Below are 25896 nucleotides of genomic sequence, written 5' to 3' on the forward strand. Positions count from 1 at the left end.
CATTCAATTACATATTGAACATAACTCTATTTGAAACATTTATAGAAAGTACTAAATTTGATTTATTTATTTTGCATTTATTGAATGAATATTGTCATGTTTTAAAACAAGTCTTAATGGTACAAGCTTTTTTTTTTAAATAAGAATCTGAATTATGTAACTATCCTTGTCTTGAAAATGTGACCTAATTTTATAACACCAAGATGCTCAATTTTGTTTCCAACCTAATAGCCAGGACACATACCTGGGTGCTTCTTGTTTCCAACCTAATAGCCAGGACACATACCTGGGTGCTTCTTGTTTCCAACCTAATAGCCAGGACACATACCTGGGTGCTTCTTGTTTCCAACCTAATAGCCAGGACACATACCTGGGTGCTTCTTGTTTCCAACCTAATAGCCAGGACACATACCTGTAGCCAGGACACATACCTGTAGCCAGGACACATACCTGTAGCCAGGACACATACCTGTAGCCAGGACACATACCTGTAGCCAGGACACATACCTGTAGCCAGGACACATACCTGTAGCCAGGACACATACCTGTAGCCAGGACACATACCTGTAGCCAGGACACATATCTGTAGCCAGGACACATACCTGTAGCCAGGACACATACCTGTAGCCAGGACACATACCTGTAGCCAGGACACATACCTGTAGCCAGGACACATACCTGTAGCCAGGACACATACCTGTAGCCAGGACACATACCTGGGTGCTTCTTGCGCATATGCTGCAGAAGCTTGGCCTTGCTGGCATATTGCTTGTGGCAGAACTTGCACTGGTGAGGCATGGTGGTGATACTACCCACGGTCTGCGAGTACGTCGGGTTCGGGATTCCGGGTATCTCAGTAAGCCCGGATTTCTTCCGGCCGCTCTGGGGAAGCTCTGAGCCGGGGTGGTTCTTGAGGATGTGGGCCTTGCGCTTGGAGCTGGACTTGTAGACCTTGTCGCAGTACTGGCAGTAGTAGTCGCGCTGCGTCTTCAGTATCGGAAGATTCAGCTCGGGGACAGTGTCAAACTTGATCTCCGGATGACGTTTTGCAATGTGGTTCACCAGCATGCCCCGACGTTTGAAGCCCAGCATGCATACATGGCACTTGTAGATGAACCTGTTGAAATTTTTTTTAGATTATTCCATTTATTGGTATTAACCCTTTACCCCTTAGATACGTATTTTGATGTGTTTGTACATTGTAGTCCCATAGAAAGTTAAATTTAATTAAAGACCTTTCTTACTAGATTCAAGTTTTAAAGGCTTCATTTCCAACGCTTAGATACTGATAAGCAGCAAACAGCATAAAACCTGAACAGACTGTGAGTCACTCGCAGGCTGTTCTGGTTTTATGCTGTTTGCACATAGCCATTTTTAACCTTGCCGCTGAGTGTGAAAGGGTTAATACCCTGTCATTTCTTGCAATTTACAAACATAATATCACCAGTATAAGAATTAAACGACAAATCGTATTCTTTCTGAAGCATCCATATCTACCAGATTTATATTGCATTTTACTCTCCAGTAACTCCAGCATGGAACAGAAGAACTCATAAAAGCATGGTAGATGCTTCTCTTATAATCCATGAAAGGTCGTTTCATTGTTTAAACTGCACATGATTGTTATACATGTATATTATATTATGAACCAATAAATATGTTTAGACTGAACCAAACTAACCTGTGGAACTCTGTAGGGGCCACTTTGGGGATGAATTTCCTTGTTATGGGCTTCATTGCTTTCATGCGGTCTTTCTCAACTCGTTCATCCGAGTGCATTCGATGCATGTGGTCTTTTAGCTTGTCACGGCGCTTGAACTGAAACAAGCATAATTGGAGAGAAAAAAGTGTTGTGGAATTTTTAGTGCAGAAATTGTAAGTCTTTGATTTTTTACTAGTGCTTATTGTTAAAAATCTATATCTAGTAACAGATAAAAGAAGGGTAAATATAAATAAATAATAAAACGCAGCATGGATTTTTACTCTTCATGCTGGTAAAGTGGTACAAATTTTCAAATGAGTACAACTTAAATTATTAACAAAACCCAAACATTCATATTTAACTTTTCTTTCTAACACCATAAATAAGTTTTGATACATTTGATTCTTACCAAAAACTAATATTGCAAAAAAAATTAAACATTCCTTAGCAATAAGACATTTTAATACATATTTTATATCACTCAGTTTGAAACATTCATAGAATGTTCTTTGTTTATGTCATTCACTATCATACATGAAATGAACATCATACTGTTACAAAACAAATTGCAAAAGTAATGCTCATGTGTTGTACTGTATTACAATCTTCAAATATGCTTTTCTCCAAATTTTTACTAATTTTTCAAATAACACAACCAAGAAACTTGATTTTTTCAAACCTAACTAGAGCTTTATCACAGACGTGACGAATACCCCCATATGCAGCATTATATTATATATAGCGTAATATTTTGCATGTCGTCTTCACAAAAAAACAGCGGACACCATGCTCAATTTTTAAAATGCACAAAGTGACCCCTTGACCTAGTTTTTGACCCAGAAAGGCCCATGTTCTAACTTGGCCTTAAGATCAGCTAAATACAACTTCTGACCAAGTTTGGTAAAGATCGGATGAAAACTACTTGAATTAGAGAGCGGAAAACATACTGAATGTTAAAAATGCACTAAGTGATGCCGTGACCTAGTTTTGACCCGGCAAGGCCGATGTTCGAATTTGGCCTAGACATCATGTAGATACAACTTTTGACCAAGTTTAGTGAAGATCGGATGAAAACTACTTGAATTAGAGAACTAGCGAACGGACAACATGCTGAATGTTTATAACGCACTAAGTGACCCCGTGACTTACCCGGCAAGGCCCATGTTGGAACTTGGCCTAGACATCATCTAGATACATCTTCTGACCAAGTTTGGTGAAGATCGGATGAAAACTAACCACTTGAATTAGAGAGCGGACAATATGCTGAATGTTTAAAACGCACTAAGTGACCCCCTGTCCTAGTTTTTTTGACCTGGTAAGGCCCATTTTCGAACTTGGCCTAGACATCATGTAGATACAACTTCTGACCAAGTTTGGTGAACATCAGATGAAAACTACAGTCCACTCTCGTTATCTCGAAGTCGGCAGGAACAAGAAAAAATATCGAGATAACGAGAATTCGAGATATCCGATTAGGCGTTTTCAAAGAAAAAATGAGACGAAAATTTACCTTGTTTTAAACACCTAAATACCTGCTATGTGGTCTAACTAAAGCCGTGGTATATTTCTACCTGATATATACGCGTTTTTACGAGGTACAATTAATTTTGCTATTTAAATGCTTAAAATGACGTTTTTAAGTATTACAGAATTGCATGAACACATGCGGTTATAATTTTTCTAAACTGTCGAGTAAACATCCGGTAATGTTGCTATTTAAAGTTATAATGCAATTGACGTCCAATCAAGACGAGGGTTTTCCATCTGAACATGCGTAAATCACGTTCCGGAATACTGAACTGTGCATGCACATTTTGTAGTTTGAAATGCTAAGTTCAATCGATTATTAGTACAGGATCAAATATTAATGAAAAGCCATTTTGAGTCTTGTCTTTATTATCTTTATTACTCAACATCCCCAGATCTACATACAGGCTGTGTATTAATTGCAGTTAACTGATGTTAAAGTGACAGTTAAAGTGACAGGCCTAACTCAAGTGTTAAGGGCTAACGACATTACACCCATGTGATCATTGATGCAATTAACAGATCAATTTCCTACCGCACAGTATCGTGAGCAGCCGGGCGAAGCGGGGCGGTGAAGAATCAAAGAAATTTGTTCTCACCTTTTGCCGACACTGGAACAGTTATTCGCACTTCGAGATAAACCACAGGAAATACATGTAAAAGCGGGACACGGGACAAAATTTTATATCGAGATATCGAATTATTCGAAATAACGAAAATCGAGATATGCGATGTTTATTTATATAGATTAAGAAGAAAAAAAGTTGGGACATTGAACTTAATTCGACATATCGAGAATATCGAGATATCCGATGTCGAGATAACGAGAGTTGACTGTACTTGAATTAGAGAGCGGACACTTAATACGGACCGACAGACAGACCGACCGACAGACAAGTTCACTCCTATATACCCCCCTAAACTTTGTTTGTGGGGTTATAATAATAATTCAATTCTCGTACCTGTTTTCCACATGATTCACACATGAATTCCTTCTCGGAGGTATGGGTCAGCGAGTGAAGTTTCAGCTTATCTAGTCGCGGGAAAGCCCGGTCGCATTCGCCGCAGCGAAACTCCCGGTTACTATGGAAACCTCGCATGTGTCTCTTGAGCACCAGGAACTCCTGAAACACCTTGTTGCACTCGGGGCAGTTGAAGGAACCGTTGGGGTTTGCGTGCAAGTAGCTATGCTCCCGCATGGCGGTCGTGTGGTCAAATCCCAGGTTGCAGATGGGGCACTGGTAGTATTTCAGCGAGCTGTGTGTCTTCAGATGGCAGGACAGGGCCGAATTGTTGACAAACCTCTTGTAACAGTGCATGCACTGCAGAGGCTTGGCCTGGTCTATCTGATGAATCTCGGCGTGCATCTCAAGTCTATCCTCTGTCGAGAATGATTTATTGCAAACCTCGCACTGGTAAGGTCGTTTTGGATCTGGGTCAGATTTCATACTCGCTGGTCGCCTTTTCGCATGCTGTTTCACGTGTGATATGAGCTCGGTCTTCTGAAAGAACTGTTTGGGGCAGGCCGGGCAAAGGTACAGGTGCGAGGCCTCGTTGGTCACGCTTGCCCCCTCAGAGGTGATTGTGGGTCCAAGACCAAGCAGGGATCCAAGCTGCTCCATTTGGCTTGTGGAGAAACCAGAGGTCATAGTAGCCTGGTCTGGAGGGTTATGGGAGAGCAAGTGTAGGCTGAACAGAGAGCTGTTGTCAAAGACCATGTTGCAGTAAAAACACGAGATACCCCCTATGGATTGCTGCATACCATCAGAATCATCGGCGTTATCTTCTTTGCTCTCTTGGCAGTTTTCATCTTCAGGATTCTGAGATTCAAACTGCTGCAGTTGATGTTGCTGCTGCTGCTGATGCTGAGACTGGATGTTGCGTCTCATGATCTCTGCTCCATGTCGCTTCTGGTACTTTTTAAGGGTTCTGGAACGATACAGAAAATAGACGGTGAACACTCTTTACTATAATGACTTGTACCAAGAAAGGGAAATCACGATATACAATCACAATGTGATTAAGAAAACGATGGGACAAAACAAAGTTGAAAACTGAAAATAGAGTAAGAAAATATTTGTCTTAGTCAAGAGTGTTATTTGCATGGTTTGTTATTTTGCTTATTGAAATATAATTGATAATTTATGCAAACACACTTTTTTTTAAATCTATAACAACTTTTAACAAGAGGGCCTGAAAGGTCCAAAGTCACTCACCTGAGATAACAAGATAATATTGGGATAAATCTTCTGATCAAGTTTCATGAAGATCGGAAAATAAATGTGGCCTCTGGAGTGTTAACAAGGTTTTACTATACCCATATAAGGAAAAATACCCCACCCCTTGGAAGCCTTGGACAGTAAATGTGGCCTCTAGAGTGTTAACAAGGTTATACTATAGCCATACATGTATATAGCCATATAAGGAAAAATGCCCCGCCCCTTGTGGCCATGTTTTAAAGCAACCAAAACCATTTTCCAACTCATCCAAGATATCATTGGGACAAAATCTTCTGATTAAGTTTCATGATGATTGGAAAATAAATGTGACCTCTAGAGTGTTAACAAGGTTTTACTAAAGCCATATAAGGAAAATAGCCCCGCCCCCGTGGTGGCCATGTTTTTCAACCAACCGGCATCATTTTTGAACTCGTCAAAGATATTATTGGGACGAATCTTCTGACCAAGTTTAATGAGGATCGGACAATAAATGTGGCCTCTAGAGTGTTAACAAGATTTTGCTACAGCCAAATATAGCCATAAAAGGAAAAATGCCCCGCCCCTTGGCAGCCATGTTTTTCAAGCACACGTAACCATTATCTAACTCATCCAAGACATCATTGAGACCAATCTTCTGACCAAATTTCATGAAGTTTGGACAATAAATGTGGCCTCTACAGAGTGAACAAGGCAAATGTTGACGTCGCACAACGCACGACGGACAATGGACGACGGACAAAAGGCGATCACAAAAGCTCACCATGAGCACGTTGTGCTCAGGTGAGCTATAAATGGTCATTTTGACAAACTGTAAACAGGTCCCTTTAAATAGCTTCAGCTTCAACAAAATTAAGAAAAAGGTTGCTGAATCAGTTTAATAGAGACTCGTTAATACAAAATTTAGTTCAACAATTATATAAATTTAAACAGTTAATAAAGGAATACAAAATGATTATAAAAGAAACAATAAAGAAACAAAGTTAAACATCATTTGCTACCGGCTTGTTTTTACATCTCTTATTTCAGATTTGCATGCTATGATTTTATTGTCTAATTATCAACCAGCATCTAAAACAAGTTGACCAGAATACATGATATTTGATGACAATACAAAATGGTAACTCCTGGAAAAATCAGCAGCTATTTTTCATTGAAAAACAACCTGATTCAAAAGGATGACAATATTTTCAGTACACTGACTGATAACCCAAACATGTTCAGGTATATATGATTATGTTATGACTGTAACTTGTTCAGGTAGATGTTAGTGGCTCAAGACCCAAACTTATTCAAGCAAATTTAAGTGGTTTAAGACCCTTACTTGTTCAGGTAGATGTTAGTGGCTCATGACCCGAACTTATTCAAGCAGATGTTATTGGTTTAAGACCCTTACTTGTTCAGGTAGATGTTAGTAACTCATGACCCGAACTTATTCAAGCAGATGTTAGTGGTTTATGACCCTTACTTGTTCAGGTAGATGTTAGTGGTTTATGACCCTTACTTGTTCAGGTAGATGTTAGTGGTTTATGGCCCTTACTTGTTCAGGTAGATGTTAGTGGTTTATGACCCTTACTTGTTAAGGTAGATGTAAGTGGCTTATGACCTTTACTTGTTAATGTAGATGTTAGTGGTTTGTGACCCTTACTTGTTCAGGTATATGTTAGTGGTTTATGACCCTAACTTGTTAATGTAGATGTAAGTGGTTTATGACCCTTACTTGTTTGTAGATGTAAGTGGTTTATGACCCTTACTTGTTAATATAGATGTTAGTGGTTTATGACCTTACTTGTTCAGGTAGATGTTAGTGGTTTATGACCCTTTCTTGTTCAGGTAGATGTAAGTTCTTTATGACCCTTACTTGTTCAGGCAGATGTTAGTGGTTTATGACCCTTACTTGTTCAGGTAGATAGATGTAAGTGGTTTATGAACCTTACTTGTTCAGGAAGATGTTAGTGGTTTATGACCCTTACTTGTTCAGGTAGATGTTAGTGGTTTATGACCCTAACTTGTTCAGGTAGATGTTAGTGGTTTATGACCCTTACTTGTTCAGGTAGATGTAAGTGGCTTATGTCCCTTACTTGTGCAGGTAGATGCTAGTGGTTCAGTGTTTTTTCACCATTTTGGGCTGGGTCCCTTTTGATTGGGAAAATTTGCAACGCTTAGACTAAAATTGGGAAATGAGTGTTGTTGTTGTTTTGCAAAACAAATGCTTAAATATTGAGAACACAAGTGTTTTCAGTATTATATTCACTAAGGTTGAACTTATATGGATGGGAGTTGTACAAAATATTGAGATCTAAAAAAAAACATAAATTTTGTCCATTGACCCTTACTTGTTGAGGTACATGTAGATGTTAGTGGGTCCATGACCTGATTACCGGACCCCATTTTAAATGAAAACAAACACTGTGGTTTATGAGCTTACTTGTTAAGGTAGATGTTAGCTGATGTTTTCTTCCAATGGTAGACCCCTGAACTGGAGGCTGCAGTCCCCACGTTGGCAGCATCAGCTGTTGTAATCTCCTATAATTATACGATCATTAATTATTTTTGGATCTTTAGCTACGATAATACTTAACATGTTAAATGAATAACAGGAGTTCTTGAACACATAATTATGAGCCAGTCCACACTGTGGTTTAACAAAGCTTAAAGTAACTTAAATACTCAAAATCAAAGAAAATGTGTACAATATTGTAAAAATATTGTAAGCACATAAAAAATCAATGTTCCTTATAGCAAAAGCAAAAATTTAAACTCTAGATGTGGTATGGTTACAGAGATTTGACAAGATACAAAATGCTTGTTTTTATTTTTTTGTGGCAAAATATATTCCATTTTAGTTTCCTACAACGATATCTATTCATATGACACACAAACACTAACTTGGTACATGAACCTGAGTTGAATATATTGTCCCCCAGAAAAAAGAGCATTTTGTATCTTGTTAAATCTATGTTACCTGACTACATCTAGCATTGAAATTTTGGCAATTGCTATAAGGAACTTTTTTTTGAAAATATTGTACAAAATTTTTGTAGATTTTGGGGCTTTATGTGCTTTTAATGCATTTGCCTAAACTGTCTTCGTAGATTAGCTTATTCAAAGATGGCGTATCATCTGGTTTACACATAACTTGTTTTTGGTGATATGCTTACACTCCCACATACTACAATGCATTATTTGTAACCCTGACATTCGAGATTCACAAACATGTTTCATAGTTTAAAATATACACTATACACATTGCACACCCCACCTTGGTTTTTCATGGTTAAGGAATATACGCTTTACACATTGCACACTGACCTTGGCTTTCTTGGCCTGGATGATTTTCTGCTTTATGTGTGTGGGTATGCAGCTCTTGCGCCGCCCAGGGGTTCCGTCTAGGTGGAGCTGGTTGCTGGACGAAGGCTCGTAGAGGCTGTCAGGGCTCCGGGCACCTGCCTCGTGAACGATCATGTGCTTCTGCAGGGCTGTAACGAACAAACAAACCTGCTTAAGCCAGCATTCAAAATGCTCTAAGGCTGCAATATCTACTGTCTGGTCTGTTAAATCAACCCATTCCAAAGGTTAAATGGTAAAAAAAATCCACATTTGAAAAAAAACAAGTTTTTTTATTAGTTTCTTATGATAACTACCAGTATATCTTAGTTTCATTTCAATTATATCTAACAAAAAGTCTATACATTTAATTTATATAATTTTCAGTAGACATTAAAAAAAAAAAAACCCCATCGTGAAATTGCATTTTTAAAAAAATAACCAGGAAAAGGCCCGGCCCCTTAGGGAAAAGTGTCTTAAGAAATGTAGCATTTAAGCAAAATATAACTATATGTCTCCGGCTCTTTAACCAAGATCCGGCACGGCAACAGTGTTAAGACCCCATACTTGGTCGCCTTTTTTTTTAAAAAGGCCCCTTATTTCTAAACCTTGCTAAATAAACAAACCTATAACCAACAAACATTTATCTTATTTTGTCCCCTTTTGTTACTGAAGAGCTTCAGGAATACCGGCCTAAGTCAGATTAATATGACTGCAGAACAATTAAAAGAACATCAGATTGATAATTTTGTGTGCATTTTTTTGTTGTAGAAGTAAGAATATCTGTAACAAACAGTTTGTTTAAAAGCAAAATCACATTCAATGTGGGAACACAATTACCTTGCAGAGTCCTGTATCTTTTGGGGCACTCGTAACACTGGTGTTTGCACTCTCTCTCAATTATATCTGGGAACATATCAAGTGTAACCTTACTGGAATACCACTTTAAAATACAGATCAAGAAAAACAAACACTGTCATGGAAATAAAGTAAGACAAAAGTCAAACCAGAGTCGAATGATTAAATGCAAAATGTTGCTACAAAATTGTGTAGAAGTACTTAATCTCGTCTTACAAAGAAAACACTCATACGGAGTGACTTCATGAGATTGCATTGTAGTGAATTGTACAGCTATGTGCATTAAGCCAATCCAAAATCATACTATCTGCTTTTGTAAAAAGGCAAGTGAATTAGGCACATTTGCTTAAACTCTTTGTTGTTTGAAACAGATTTGACACAAACTGTAAAGAGACGTATAAAAAGGTTATATGTGGAAAAAGTTCATTTGAATTAAACCATTTGTGCACTAACCACAAACAGTCCGTTCTTTACGTTCTTTCCTAAACGCGCAGAGATTTCCACGTTCATTTCTTTACAATTCAAAAGTGTGAGAACGTGCAAATAAAACTATTGATATATCTACACGTTTTAACGTCACATTTACTCTGATTGACTCTGCTGTTTCTGAGACAATTCTTTTTAAACATATAAGAGTAAAAAGTGCTTCCAAGTATATGTGGGTGCATTTAATTTGTAATGACACATGATTACGCATATAATCATATACACATGTGGTTAATATCTAAAGGGAAGTTTGCCCTGGATTCTGAAAGCTCAAGTGAGCTCAAACAACAATTAAGGTCTCAACAACACAATTCAGCTAAAATACGTTTTTAACTTGACATGGAAGTTAATGCAAACTTTAAACAAAACAGCTGACGTACATTAAATATTTTAATGAACCCATTTAACTGAAAGACCATGTATGTTCATGGTCCTTGCTTGAGGCTAACCTTGTATGTCTTTTTTTTTCAGAAAACAGCGGACATACATTAAACATTTTAATGAACCCGTTTAACTGAAAGACCATGTATGTTCATGGTCCTTGCTTGAGGCCTACCTTGTATGTCTTTCTCTGTGGGCATGTGATATGGGAGATTCCATCGAGTGGCGTAGTGGGCTGCGTACCACACCTGCCGACAATGCACAGACAATCCAGATAGTACCAACAAAACAGTAGACTGATAAATATGAGCGAGCCTCAACATGGGAAAACTGGGCTTAATGCATATGTGTAAAGTATTGTCTCAGATTAGACTGTGCAGGCCCCACAGGCTAATCACGGATAACACTTTACATTTTTATCAAAGTTTTGGTAAAAGGAAGACTCTTCTAAATTAAAATCAACCCTCGGCAGAAAGTGTCGTCCTTGATCAGCCTGTGTGGACTCAACACCCTAGGCAGAAAGTGTCGTCCTTGATCAGCCTGTGTGGACTCAACACCCTAGGCAGAAAGTGTCGTCCTTGATCAGCCTGTGTGGACTCAACACCCTAGGCGGAAAGTGTCGTCCTTGATCAGCCTGTGTGGACTGAACAGGCCAATCTGGGTTGACACTTTACGCAGATGGGTTAAGCCCCTTTACCCAGACCACAGCTCATATGACATTTTTAACACATTTTATGTATAAAACAAAACAAACATCTGCATCTGGCTGAACATTTTCATACCTCCTCATGTCAAAAGCATGCTCATTTTGCAAAAATTCCAAGTGGTATTAAAAAAGATGATCAGAAACATCAAGCAAACTTTCTGTAGCAATTAAATAGCCATTGTCTTATTTCATGAATAACAGCTAGACTTGTGCCTTCAGTTCCTCTCGAGGCTCAATAGCCTTGGTTGTAGTAAAGAAGATGTCAGCGCCATGCTGGTAGGCCACCAGGTTCTGCTCCGAGAAGTCGGCCGCTGGGCGCACAAAGATCATCCAGTTGCAACAATTCTCGTCACTCGTGTCAAAGAATATGGCCTCTCCAGTTGCCTGCTCCACCTGGAATGGAGCAGCGAGATTTGGGGATTGAGTTCTCTTTTCTTTTCAATGGTCATGTTCTGGGAAAACAGGGCTTAATGCATGTGTGTAGTGTCGTCCCAGATTAGCCTGTGCAGTCCTCAAAGGTCTATCAGGGACGACACTTTCCACTTTATGAAATTGTTTGTTTAAAGTTTTTTCTGATTAAAAATCCAATTTAGGCAAAATGTTGCCTCCCTGATTAGCCTGTGTGGACTTCACAGGCTTATCTGGGAAGACACTTAACGCACATGCTTTTATAGTGTTTTCCCTGAGCAAGGCTCAATATACTAGATAAGGTAGTACAGCATCATTCTAAAGTAAGGCTCAATATACTAGATGAGGTAGTACAGCATCATTCCGAAGTAAGGCTCAATATACTAGATAAGGTAGTACAGCATCATTCTAAAGTAAGGCTCAATATACTAGATAAGGTAGTACAGCATCATTCCGAAGTAAGGCTCAATATACTAGATAAGGTAGTACAGCATCATTCTAAAGTAAGGCTCAATATACTAGATAAGGTAGTACAGCATCATTCCGAAGTAAGGCTCAATATACTAGATCAGGTAGTACAGCATCATTCTAAAGTAAGGCTCAATATACTAGATAAGGTAGTACAGCATCATTCCGAAGTAAGGCTCAATATACTAGATAAGGTAGTACAGCATCATTCTAAAGTAAGGCTCAATATACTAGATGAGGTAGTACAGCATCATTCCGAAGTAAGGCTCAATATACTAGATAAGGTAGTACAGCATCATTCTAAAGTAAGGCTCAATATACTAGATAAGGTAGTACAGCATCATTCCGAAGTAAGGCTCAATATACTAGATAAGGTAGTACAGCATCATTCTAAAGTAAGGCTCAATATACTAGATAAGGTAGTACAGCATCATTCCGAAGTAAGGCTCAATATACTAGATCAGGTAGTACAGCATCATTCTAAAGTAAGGCTCAATATACTAGATAAGGTAGTACAGCATCATTCCGAAGTAAGGCTCAATATACTAGATAAGGTAGTACAGCATCATTCTAAAGTAAGGCTCAATATACTAGATTAGGTAGTACAGCATCATTCCGAAGTAAGGCTCAATATACTAGATAAGGTAGTACAGCATCATTCTAAAGTAAGGCTCAATAAACTAGATAAGGTAGTACAGCATCATTCTAAAGTAAGGCTCAATATACTAGATTAGGTAGTACAGCATCATTCCAAAGTAAGGCTCAATATACTAGATAAGGTAGTACAGCATCATTCCAAAGTAAGGCTCAATATACTAGATTAGGTAGTACAGCATCATTCCAAAGTAAGGCTCAATATACTAGATAAGGTAGTACAGCATCATTCCAAAGTAAGGCTCAATATACTAGATAAGGTAGTACAGCATCATTCCAAAGTAAGGCTCAATATACTAGATAAGGTAGTACAGCATCATTCTAAAGTAAGGCTCAATATACTAGATAAGGTAGTACAGCATCATTCCAAAGTAAGGCTCAATATACTAGATAAGGTAGTACAGCATCATTCTAAAGTAAGGCTCAATATACTAGATAAGGTAGAACAGCATCATTCCAAAGTAACCTTCCTTTGAAATCATGTGCATTCCTTTCTAAATTTGACTTAACACCTTTTTTCATATTTGATGAGCTCTTTTCTCTTTGATGCATATGATTGCAGAACACAAAATGAAATATCAGCATCCAACATTTATTTAAAGATATGCAGGTTCCTCCAATAATTGCATTTATTACATTGTAGAATTAATGAACTATTCAGGCCTTATAAAGAAGTAGATACAATAAGGTATCTCTTTTCTTGCAGAGTTTGTTCAAAATCATGAATAACTCTCCATAATTGTCACCTCTTTTAATTAATAAAGGATTCAGGGACTTTTTCAGGGCCAAAATACAATTTGTTCAAAAACAAACGCTACCTGTTCAGAAGTTTTGGGTCTCAGTTGAGCGTATTAAGGCCTTAGGTCCTCTTGTTTAAAAACGTATATTTGTACTAATAATATGATGTATCTAAAGCTGAAATAATTTGCAAGTTTCTAGGTTGGCGCTAAGGAAAAAACCTTAGTCGCCAAATCTAGGGGGGTCCGGGGGCATGCCCCCCCCCCCCTGAAAAGTTTTAGATCCTAGATCGTCTGTGATGCGTTTAGGGGCTATTTTCTGAGTAAAATTAAGACTATTTTTGTCTGAAATTAGCCCTTTTTTGCTTGAAAATTTGTCTTCGCTGGTGAGACACTTGCTGACATTTTGCCGCCGATTTTTTTGTTTACAGAGACACCGGGGACGTAGTAATGATACATTAATACCGTTAAAAAGTTTTCGATACACGTGGTATTTAGGTTAGAAACCCTTAAAACAGCCCGCCAGAAACCACTAAAACAGCCCGCCGTCTCGGTAGTAATTATACAACATTGTATGAAATACAAACATTACTTTTTTCATTTGTTGTTTTTGAAGAAATCGTAAAAAATTACTTAGTTGCATGTCAAAAACCTGAGACTCAAGGCGAAACCGTGAGACTTGACAGGTAGACGTTTCCGATTCTGCATTCACGTCTGCACTATTTAAGACGTCCTCTGATCGCGAACCTAACATTTGGTCATTTCCTGAGCTAACATTATTCTGTTCGCTTTCTTTTTTAAGGAATTGTGTCAATTTCTGTTGCTCCGACTTTCCATTTTCGTTCGCAGTATCCATTTTTCCCGGAATCTGCAACTCACTTTCTAAATCGGTCTTTGAATCGCATAGCGACAGTAAAGGGAAGTTACTCTTATCTACTTTTTTAGCCAATCAAAAACTGTTGTTTCTTGGGAAATTAGTTTATAGTGGCTATTTCAATACCATAACTCCGCCCTTCTGATTAAATGATTAAGTTGAATCATAACATCAATAGCATAGGTCATTATATGGCACGCTTCAGTGGTTCAGTTATAACGTAAATCGCCAAGTAACCCAAATATTTGTAAAGTCTGGTCGCAGTGTAAAGCGTGACCAATTAAGACATTAGCCATGTGGATTATCGACCTAGGCTGTCGTCGTTATCCCCTGGGGCCTTTTCTGTGTAATCTTAGCGATGTTTCTGGCGATTTATACGGCCTGAAAACAGGCATTTAGAGTGTGCATTGGTAAAGCATAGGGTCTAATGTTTTTCAATCGCCACTTTCATGAAAATGTTATTTTTAATCGCCAGCCAGGAATTGTAATCGCCAATGGCGATTTCGGCGATCGGTAACGCTAACGTAGAGTTTGACAATTCTCAACACTCAATATTTCTTAAATAATTTTCAGGAAATGGTTAACAAAACCCTATCACATATTTACAAAGTTATAACAATTGACTTGGAACTGCTATGACCTACCATCAACACAAACTCCTGATTGGCCACTTCCTCCTTACTTGACACGGGGTCGCCTACGAACGGACCGAACTGCATCTGCTTGGCGATTGGTCGCTTGGCAAACACTCCCAGCACTGAAACACAACACAATAGGCTAGCTGAGAGGCACAGTGAGTCTTAATCTTGGAAAACTGGGCTTAATGAATGTCAGTTAAGTGACATCCCACATTAGTCTGTGCAGTCTGCACAGGCTAATCAGCGACGACACGTTCTGCCCACACTGGATTTCTGTTTAAAAGAGACCTTAAACACAAAATTCCATCAAAGCTTTAAGTGTCATTCCTGATAAGCCAGTTTGGAGTGCACAGGCTAATCTGGGAAAACACTTTACGCAAATACACTCAGCCTAGTTTTCCCAGCACAGAGTCACAATAATGATGTTTATCTCTTAACGACCATATGAAGATAGTACCACAGGTATTTAGGCTACTGGTAAATACGGTTCAAGTTAAGATAGTACCACAGGTATTTAGGCTACTAGTAAATACGGTTCAAGCTAAGATAGTACCACAGGTATTTAGGCTACTGGTAAATATGGTTCAAGTTAAGATAGTACCACAGGTATTTAGGCTACTAGTAAATACGGTACAAGTTAAGATAGTACCACAGGTATTTAGGCTACTAGTAAATACGGTTCAAGTTAAGATTGTACCACAGGTATTTAGGCTACTAGTAAATACGGTTCAAGTTAAGATAGTACCACAGGTAATTAGGCTACTGGTAATACCCGTTCAAGTTAAGATAGTACCACAGGTATTTAGGCTACTGGTAAATAAGGTTCAAGTTAAGATAGTAGCACAGGTATTTAGGCTACTGGTAAATACGGTTCAAGTAAAGATAGTACTACAGGTATTTAGGCTACTAGTAAATACGGTTCAAGCTAAGATAGTACCACGGGTATTTAGGCTACTGGTTAATACGGTTCAAGTTAAGATAGTACCACAGGTATTTAGGCTACTGGTAAATACGGTACAAGTTAAGATAGTACCACAGGTATTTAGGCTACTGGTAAATACGGTTCAAGTTAAGATAGTACCACAGGTATTTAGGTTACTAGTAAATACGGTTCAAGTTAAGATAGTACCACTGGTATTTAGGCTACTGGTAAATACGGTTCAAGTTAAGATAGCACCACAGGTATTTGGGCTACTAGTAAATACGGTTCAAGTTAAGATAGTACCACAGGTATTTAGGCTACTAGTCAATACGGTTCAAGTTAAGATAGTACCACAGGTATTTAGGCAACTGGTAAATACGGTTCAAGTTAAGATAGTACCACAATTATTTTAGCTATTGGTTAATATAAAACAATGTTAAGTAACAAGGTACAAAAGCTTGTTTGCATACTGGTAAATACAGCAAACGTTGAGACAGTACCAGAATTATTTTGGCTACTGGTAAATACAGCAAACATTCAGACAGTACCACAATTATTTTGGCTACTGGTAAATACAGCAAACGTTGAGACAGTACCACAATTATTTTGGCGACTGGTAAATACAGCAAACCTTGAGACATTACCACAATTATTTTGGCTACTGGTAAATACAGCAAACGTTGAGACAGTACCACAATTATTTTGGCTACTGGTAAATACAGCAAACGTTGAGACAGTACCACAATTATTTTGGCTACTGGTAAATACAGCAAACGTTTAGACAGTACCACAATTATTTTGGCTACTGGTAAATACAGCAAACGTTGAGACAGTACCACAGGTATTTAGGCTACTGGTAAATACGGTTCAAGTTAAGATAGTACCACAGGTATTTAGGCTACTAGTAAATACGGTTCAAGTTAAGATAGTACCACTGGTATTTAGGCTACTGGTAAATACGGTTCAAGTTAAGATAGTACCACAGGTATTTGGGCTACTAGTAAATACGGTTCAAGTTAAGATAGTACCACAGGTATTTAGGCTACTAGTCAATACGGTTCAAGTTAAGATAGTACCACAGGTATTTAGGCTACTGGTAAATACGGTTCAAGTTAAGATAGTACCACAATTATTTTGGCTATTGGTTAATATAAAACAATGTTAAGTAACAAGGTACAAAAGCTTGTTTGCATACTGGTAAATACAGCAAACGTTGAGACAGTACCAGAATTATTTTGGCTACTGGTAAATACAGCAAACATTCAGACAGTACCACAATTATTTTGGCTACTGGTAAATACAGCAAACGTTGAGACAGTACCACAATTATTTTGGCTACTGGTAAATACAGCAAACCTTGAGACAGTACCACAATTATTTTGGCGACTGGTAAATACAGCAAACGTTGAGACAGTACCACAATTATTTTGGCTACTGGTAAATACAGCAAACGTTGAGACAGTACCACAATTATTTTGGCTACTGGTAAATACAGCAAACGTTGAGACAGTACCACAATTATTTTGGCTACTGGTAAATACAGCAAACGTTTAGACAGTACCACAATTATTTTGGCTACTGGTAAATACAGCAAACGTTGAGACAGTACCACAATTATTTTGGCTACTGGTAAATACAGCAAACGTTGAGACAGTACCACAATTATTTTGGCTACTGGTAAACACAGCAAACGTTGAGACAGTACCACAATTATTTTGGCTACTGGTAAATACAGCAAACCTTGAGACAGTACCACAATTATTTTGGCTACTGGTAAATACAGCAAACGTTGAGACAGTACAACAATTATTTTGGCTACTGGTAAATACAGCAAACCTTGAGACAGTACCACAATTATTTTGGCTACTGGTAAATACAGCAAACCTTGAGACAGTACCACAATTATTTTGGCTACTGGTAAATACAGCAAACGTTGAGACAGTACCACAATTATTTTGGCTACTGGTAAATACAGCAAACCTTGAGACAGTACCACAATTATTTTGGCTACTGGTAAATACAGCAAACCTTGAGACAGTACCACAATTATTTTGGCTACTGGTAAATACAGCAAACGTTGAGACAGTACCACAATTATTTTGGCTACTGGTAAATACAGCAAACGTTGAGACAGTACCACAATTATTTTGGCTACTGGTAAATACAGCAAACGTTGAGACAGTACCACAATTATTTTGGCTACCTTCTGGTAATTATGAAACACGTTAAGATAAGTACCACAGCTTTCTTGGCTACTGATAAATACATCAAAAGTTTGGAGACTGTACTTGTTTCATTGCCCCCCTTCTTGTCAATCCTGAAGATGCTCAGGGGGCTTGGCAGACTGGCCCAGGCCCGGGAAAACACGATCTTGTCACTGAGGGGGACCAGCTTGTGGGTGGGGCACTCTTCCTCATAGGTACGCATGCACTCGTCACACCCTGGCCAACAATAATATCACACATAATGTTCAAAAGAGAGACATAGCATAAGCCCTAAGCTTTTTTCTAAATTCTGACAAATTTAACTTTGCTGAATCGATCTTAAGGAATATCATAATTTTATACAGAATTTACAGAAGAAAGACAAAGCATAGGCCTCATGCTTTTTCTCTCAATTCGGTCAAATTGTACTTTGCAGTATCGATCTTAAGAAATATAATAATATGTTACAGAATGTCAAAAGTAATATATATATATAGTTGTATTGTATTACTTATTTGCAAAAAAACGAATTATATTTTATTTAAACCAGCAATATTAATCTGTGTTAACACTGTGTTGTTGTAGTTTTTTCTTCACTTTTTGTTTACATACAGCAAAGCTTAAAATATCACCTGTTCATTTAAACCTTATTATTTAACCAATTTCAATAGAATTCTTATCTGCATTTTTATTGATATCCAAACCTAAATGATATGATATTCAGGATGAAACCAATACAATGCATCTTGTAAGAATGATTATTCAATCACAAGCAGTTATCAAACTCAGCAGCACTTCATCCCCAAGTGGTCATCATCAGGTAAACAAGAATATCAGTGAAACTGATGGATGCTCCCCGATGATGTGCTTTGTCAATGTATGTGTTAATAAACACCTAAATATCTATAAGCCTCAGTGACCTTGACCCAGTGACCTCAAACCTCATCAAAAGGTAGAGGTCTGTGCAAGGTACCTACATGCCAAATATGAAAGCTATTGGTTAAGTATTAAAGGCGCTATGAGAAACGGTAGAGAAAGTGTGAAAGAAGGAAGTCTATTATTGGCGTCGGTGACCTTGACCCCAGAGACCTCAAACCTCATCAAAAGGTAGAGGTCCATGCAAGGTACCTACATGCCAAATGTGAAAGCAATTGGTTAAGTATTGAAGGCCCTATGAGAAACGATAGCAAAAGTGTGACAGAAGGAAGTCTATTATTAGCCTCGGTGACCTTGACCATGACCCCAGTGACCTCAAACCTCATCAAAAGGTAGAGGTCCATGCAAGGTACCTACATGCCAAATATGAAAGCAATTGGTTAAGTATTGAAGGCCCTATGAGAAACGGTAGCAAAAGTGTGACAGAAGGAAGGAACACGGAACTCCAAACTGGCAACTATATGCTCCACCGAAAATATTTTCGGGGAGCATAAAAATGTAAGCTTTGGTCAGTAAACTTGCATGATGATCCTCTAAACACGTGTGAAGTTTCAATTGAATATGAGCCATGCTCTGTGAAAAGGGGGTTTAATGCATGTGCATAAAGTGTTGTCCCAGATTAGCCTGTGCAGTATGCACAGGCTTATCAGGAATGACACTTTCCGCTTTTATGGTATATTTTGTTTGAAGAAAGTCTCTTCTTAGCACAAATTGAGTTTGGGTGGAAAGTGTCGCCCCTGATTAGCCTGTGCGGACTTCACAGGCTTATCTGGGACGTCACTTTATACACATGCATTAAACCCCCTTTTCACAGAGCATGGCCATTGTATATCTCATGTGAGACAGATTTAGTGCTAATCAGCCTTCTGTGCGCATATGCTGGTCGGGCATTTTGGCTTTCAGTGGTAGAATGTTTACCATAGTTTACTTTTTGGAATCAATGACATTGATTATTTCAATCATCATTTTTCTAATCAGTGAGCTATTACAACAGGTAACCTTTCCTTCTAAAACGCAAACTGAAAATGGCTTTGTGCAAACAGCATAAAACCAGAACAGCCCAGGAGTAACTCACAGTATGTTTAGGTTTTATGCTGTTTGCTGCTCATTAGTATCTTAGGGTTGGAGATGAAGCCTTTTAAACTTGAATCTAGTAAGAAAGGTCTTAATTAAAGTTAACTTTAAATTATTATTAAAAATGCGTTAAAATACGTATCTTAGTGGTAAAGGGTTGAGCGCTCATCAGCCTTCTGTGAGCATATGCCGGTCAGGCATTTTGGATCTCAGTTTAAGACTGTTTACCAAAGGTTACGGTTTGGAATCAATGACATTCATTTTCTAAATAATCAATATTCGAATTAGTGAGTTATAATAACAGGTCCCTTTATATATGGATGTACTCACAAATCTCATTTGGGTCATACTGCGTGGGCTGGTAGTGGGGCTTCCTGTATGTTGCTGGATCATCATCAATCTCGGCTATACGGCTTGACTTCCTTCTGCCCACACGCTAGGAAACAAGGTAAAAACACACATTTGGCACACATTTGGAACATTACCCTCAAAATCGTTGAAAATACACACATTTTGCACATATAGTTTCTGAGATAAAGCTCAGAAAAGTTTGTGACAGACGGACTGACAGCCTGACTGACAACGCCAATTCTATATCTGTCCGCCTTTGGCGCAGAGAATGAGGACAGGTGCCATGCCCAATCAAACTTGTCTATGTTGTAAGGGAAAGTTACTGGTATAATGAGAAGATTAATATAGTTTTTAAATCAAAATTCATGTTCAAGAAAGCATGGACTGACAAATTCATATGAAAGCAAAGTAAATGGTTTGTTATCCCCCGCCAAAGGCCAAGGGATATAGAGTTGGCATGGTCCGTCTGCCTTGTCCGTCAGCCTGTAATTCTGTCAGTCCGTCTGTCACAAAACTTGTCATGGCTAAATCTCAGAAACTTTATAAGATATCAACACGAAACTTCACGGGTGTATAAATATCAATCAGGAGAAGTGCCATGCACATGAACCATAACCTTACACTTTCTCAAAATAGATGGTTTGTTGTTTTTACAAGCAGCCCCCCCCTTTCATAAAAAAATCTGAGAACCAATTTAAAAGAAGTTAGCGTTGTTTCCCACAAGTCATCGTGCTACAGCATAGGAAATGGAACCTTTTTCTTTTCAGTTACATAGTAAGTGTTCTAAGGAAATCATTTAATAGAAAGTCTAAAAGGTCAACAGTGTGTTGTTTTGTTCAAAATCAGGGCCGGTATCCGACCCCATTCCCAGTGGAAAAAAGTATATATATTTTTCCCAAATTGGACCTAAAAATTCCCAATTGAAGGTTTTTTTTGTATGTTTTTAGATCCACATTTAGTTAATCTCCCATCCAGCTCTACAAGTAACACTTTATTAAATTTAACATTTAAAACACTTTTATTCTAATTTTTGAAGCATTTGTCAGCAAAAAAACAACACAATTTCCCAATTTTGGTCAAAATGCCGCGTTTTTTCCCAATCCAAATGGACCCGGCCCCATTCCTAAAATGGTGAAAAAAACACTGGACAATTTTATGCCACCTTCCAAAGAGAGGTCCCCAGTGCTGAGAAATGGAATACTCACCCTTGTTTTTGAAGAGCTGGGTGTAGCCTGATCAGGACTGATTCTACTCAGTTCTTGTGCTGTGTAACCATTTATGTGGCTAGGTCCAGCAACGGCTGAAACGTTCCATGAAAACATGTTAGACAACAACAAGATTTAGTGAAGTTACATAATATAAACAAAAATAACGCCCCCAGGGCGCAAGAAGATACCATGCGACATTGAAATTTGAATGCACATGGTACCTTTTTGCACCAAAGGGGGATATATTTTATATATGCAAATAAGAGCTGTGTTTGAGAAACACAATGCCCCCTACTGTGCTTTGAAGCCATATATTTGACCTTTGACCTTGAAGGATGACCTTGACTTTGACTGTTCACCACTCAAAATGTGCAGCTCCATGAGATACACATGCATGCAAAATATCAAGTTGCTATCTTCAATATTGCAAAAGTTATGAGCAAGGTTAAAGTTTTGGGCCAGACGGATACACACATACAATGACAAACGGACAGACAGACCAAAAACAGTATATCCCCGATCATTCAATCCGGGGGCATAAAAAAGACATTCACTGTTATTCTCTGCTAATCAATTCATTGCATGAAATAAATTCAGTTAGCTGTTCACGGCTAAAAGTTTATATAAAAAGGATCCAAAACATCTTATTTGAATCTTGCTAAATGCCTTAAAACCACAGTCATCTCAACTTAATACATGTTCATTTATCAAATCTCTTTGAAAAAAAGATAAAAAGGACAACCAAATCAGAGACAAAAACTTGTAACAACAAATATCAATATTTATATATACCATGCATATGAGAATCCACCGTGCTTGGTTCAATGTCAAAAACAGACTGACTGACTGCTGAATTCATGGACTGAACAACTTGGTAACTTGAATATGGCATCCGATTGGTTGAAGACAGTGAAGAACTGGCAGCTTGCACCTGATTGGCTGATGAAAATGAGGCTGATATCTGATTGGTTGATGACAGTGAAGCGACCATCTGATTGGCTGATGAAAGAGAAACTGGCATCTGATTGGCTGGCAAGTTTTGAATGTGAATATCATGTGCTAAGAGCTGCTGATGTTGCTGGCTAACGGATGAAAGGTGGTGGTTGTGGCTGTAAACAGGGCCCGTAGAGTTGGAAACAAAGCTCAAAGAGATAGTGGAAGCAGGGAAGGACACAGGCAGACTGGATGGCGTAACTTGGCTGGACTGGCTGGCCGGTAACCCCAGTGTAGTGTAAGACTGAGAAATAAAACCACTAGCTATATAAATAATTTAAATACAATATGTATGAAAAAGCATTTCTTATGGGCAAATTAAATTTTACCACTTAAACAGAACTGAAAATGTCATACATTAAAATATAAAACTTGTATGGCATCACATTTTACAATATCATGCACTATGTGCATCAATCTTGTGATATAATTCCACTGAATTAATACATACCGTAAAAATCCAGTCATAAGTCGAGATTTTTTACCTAAAAACTTTGATTAAATTTACAGACTCGACTTATGAGGTCGTCCATGAACAAATATGATGACATTCTACCAAGATCGATCCCCGCGGTAATGGTTAAAGTTGTTTTTGTATAGAAAACTTGTTGAAATACGACACACGAAATGTCGTCTTTTAACTGATACTTACCAATTAATATAACCACAGTTTGCCGCAACATTTCCCTTTAATTTTATTTTTATAATTTAATCCAAAGTTTTCATGTTAGCAGGTGTTTTTTTACAACTGAACGTGTAAACAAAAGATCAAGTCATTTTTAAAGTCAAGCGAGAATTGGCAACCTGTGTGAATTGACAGTTTGACGTCTTCAAAGGAAAGCCGCTTCCTGTCAAGAAGCCATAAAGCATCACCCTTCTCGCTGATAAAATAAGATTCCTTTAATTTGTGAAGCGACATGTTTCACCACTCGCAAGTTTGTTGTTCACTGGTAATCGTCCAATTATGTTTGAGCACGTGTATAGCTCCGCCTTTGAAACTATTATGTAGAACAAAGGTGGAGTTAGCAATCTATTGGTTATGTCAATCATTGTTATAAAAACGTGTTTTACCAAGGAAGTAATCAATTGTTTTGGTAGTCAGATTAAAAGTACAAAGATTTGATTACAGTGATCACAGTGTGTCATCGGATTATAAATTTGTGGATTATTACTAGCGTGGACAATTTAGTGCAAATTTTATAATAATAATTTATTAATTTGACTATCACATTTGATTTGTGAAAATGCCTGGAAAACGCAAACGCCATGCGTATGACAATGCGTTTAAAATACGCGTGATAGAATTTGCAGAGCAATCAAATAATAATAGTGCTGCTGAACGCTGGTGTTTCTTATGTCACTGTTGTGTAAATTACGATGTATATACGTTCTGGTTTTCTATGTTGTTGTCTTTGTTTTTATGTGGTTCATTATGATTTGCATGTCTATATTTTTATTTATTATTTTTGATTTCCTAAATACATATTGTATTGATTATATTAAACAAAGTACATAATACACGTGTCCGCTGTCTACGTCGCACAGTGCTATAATGACATCATGGTCCATGTATAGAATAAAAACTTCCCGTACATTTAAAATGGCTATTATGAAATTCGTGGACGGACAATTTCTAACTCGAATTATGACTTGGACACATTCAAAATCTCCAATTTTCATATCATTTTTTTGCCCCCCACGCCCCCACTTATGAGCAGGTAGACTTATGACTGGGTTTTTACAGTAATTATTAACATAATTTTATGAGTTACAACAAAGTTCAAATATGTTGCAAACCACTTTTACTCAAAGACAGGTGGTAAAATATATGTTAATACCTTCTGAATTATTTAAAAGAAACAAAAATTTAAGCTCACACACAAACAAGATTTATTTTCTGCCATTCAAGACCCATGTGACATCTTTCTACAGGTTGCTATGGTAACAGAGTCTTACCTGTGGTTGGCAGGTAACGATAGAGTAGTGACCGCTGAGTTGTACAGGCTCTCTATCAGAGTCCATATCACTGCCGTATTGGTTGTCTGTGGGGAAATACAAAATATGTATGTGAGCCGCACGAACGGAAAACAAGGCTAAAGCATTGTCCCTAATTAACCTGTTCATTGAAAACAGGCTAATCAGGGATGACAACTTTGTGCTTTTATGGATTTTTTTTGTTAACAGGAAGTCTCTTTTAAATGACAATTTTGTGGAGGCGAAAAGTTTGGTTTCTGATTATCCGCTGCAAACTGCACTTATGTAAGGAAATAAAACATGTTTAAAAGTATTCATGCACAGCATCTTCAATGAACCTTGTCCTGGGAAAACTGGTCTAAATGCATGTGTAAAGGGTCACTTGAATTAGCCTATGCAGTTCGCACAGGTTAATCTCATCTGACAATTTCCGCTTGTATTGTATCTTCGCTTCACTGCACAGGTAAATCTGAGATGACACTTGACGCACATGCATAAAGCCCAATTTTCTTGGAGCAGGGCTCAAAAATATTCATGACCTGTGTCTTAAATGGCCTATCTCATACCCATGTCATAGGCGTCATCCTCCTGCGTGGTGTCGGGTTCACCCCTCTCAATCTCCAACAGGGCGGGCTTCTGTAACGTGACAAACGAGGCTTACAATTCCCATCAAAATGTTTGTATGCATGAATATGGCATCATTATTTGTATATATAGGATCTGGCACTAGTTGTCATATCATACCATATTTTATTAAACGAGTTCATGAATTTTGTTAGTAAGCCAGCCTTTGGACGAGTTTAATAAAATATGGTATGATATGACAACGAGTGTCAGATCTTTTTTATCATATGCTTTTAAAAGAGCAAATTAAATAAATATTTACGCAAATATAATGATAAATCCCAAATGTTGTTTACATTTCGTGACGTCATTTGACGTTGAAATTTCATTTCAGCAAAATTACAAAATGCGATTGGTCAATAAACGAAAACTAAGCTACTGAGAATGCTTAAAAATGTTGTATTACACATGTGTAATATAAAAAAATATGTAATGGTTGTATTACATGGGAAACAGGGTATAGCACGTGATAAATGAATTTATCCTATTATCAGAAGCGTAATGACATGATTGGGTTTATTGTCATGACATCATTTGATGTTTATCATCCTTTTCTGCAGATGTATGGCAGTTTTTTGTCACATGTTCTGCAAAAAATCCGCCACAGTCACTATCCTAACCAGTTTGT

General features: G+C 37.9%; 1 protein-coding gene across 4 annotated transcripts in view; it reads right to left on the reverse strand.

Annotated features, from left to right (window-relative positions):
• Positions 1-25896, reverse strand: part of LOC127859926 (PR domain zinc finger protein 10-like) — a 39447-nt gene that overhangs the window by 4099 nt on the left and 9452 nt on the right. For all 4 annotated transcript variants that reach the window (XM_052397557.1, XM_052397558.1, XM_052397556.1 and 1 more), the window contains exons 7-21: positions 25211-25280; positions 24627-24712; positions 22470-22914; positions 21675-21769; positions 20449-20554; positions 18193-18345; positions 14989-15101; positions 11417-11596; positions 10673-10745; positions 9613-9678; positions 8758-8924; positions 7874-7971; positions 4192-5158; positions 1682-1818; positions 717-1117 (exon numbers count right to left, since the gene is read on the reverse strand). In XM_052397557.1, the coding sequence (XP_052253517.1) occupies positions 717-1117; positions 1682-1818; positions 4192-5158; positions 7874-7971; positions 8758-8924; positions 9613-9678; positions 10673-10745; positions 11417-11596; positions 14989-15101; positions 18193-18345; positions 20449-20554; positions 21675-21769; positions 22470-22914; positions 24627-24712; positions 25211-25280 (3157 nt within the window). The remainder of the gene's footprint in view (positions 1-716; positions 1118-1681; positions 1819-4191; positions 5159-7873; positions 7972-8757; positions 8925-9612; positions 9679-10672; positions 10746-11416; positions 11597-14988; positions 15102-18192; positions 18346-20448; positions 20555-21674; positions 21770-22469; positions 22915-24626; positions 24713-25210; positions 25281-25896) is intronic.

This window comes from Dreissena polymorpha, chromosome 15, assembly GCF_020536995.1.
Source record: "Dreissena polymorpha isolate Duluth1 chromosome 15, UMN_Dpol_1.0, whole genome shotgun sequence".
NCBI lineage: Eukaryota > Metazoa > Mollusca > Bivalvia > Myida > Dreissenidae > Dreissena > Dreissena polymorpha.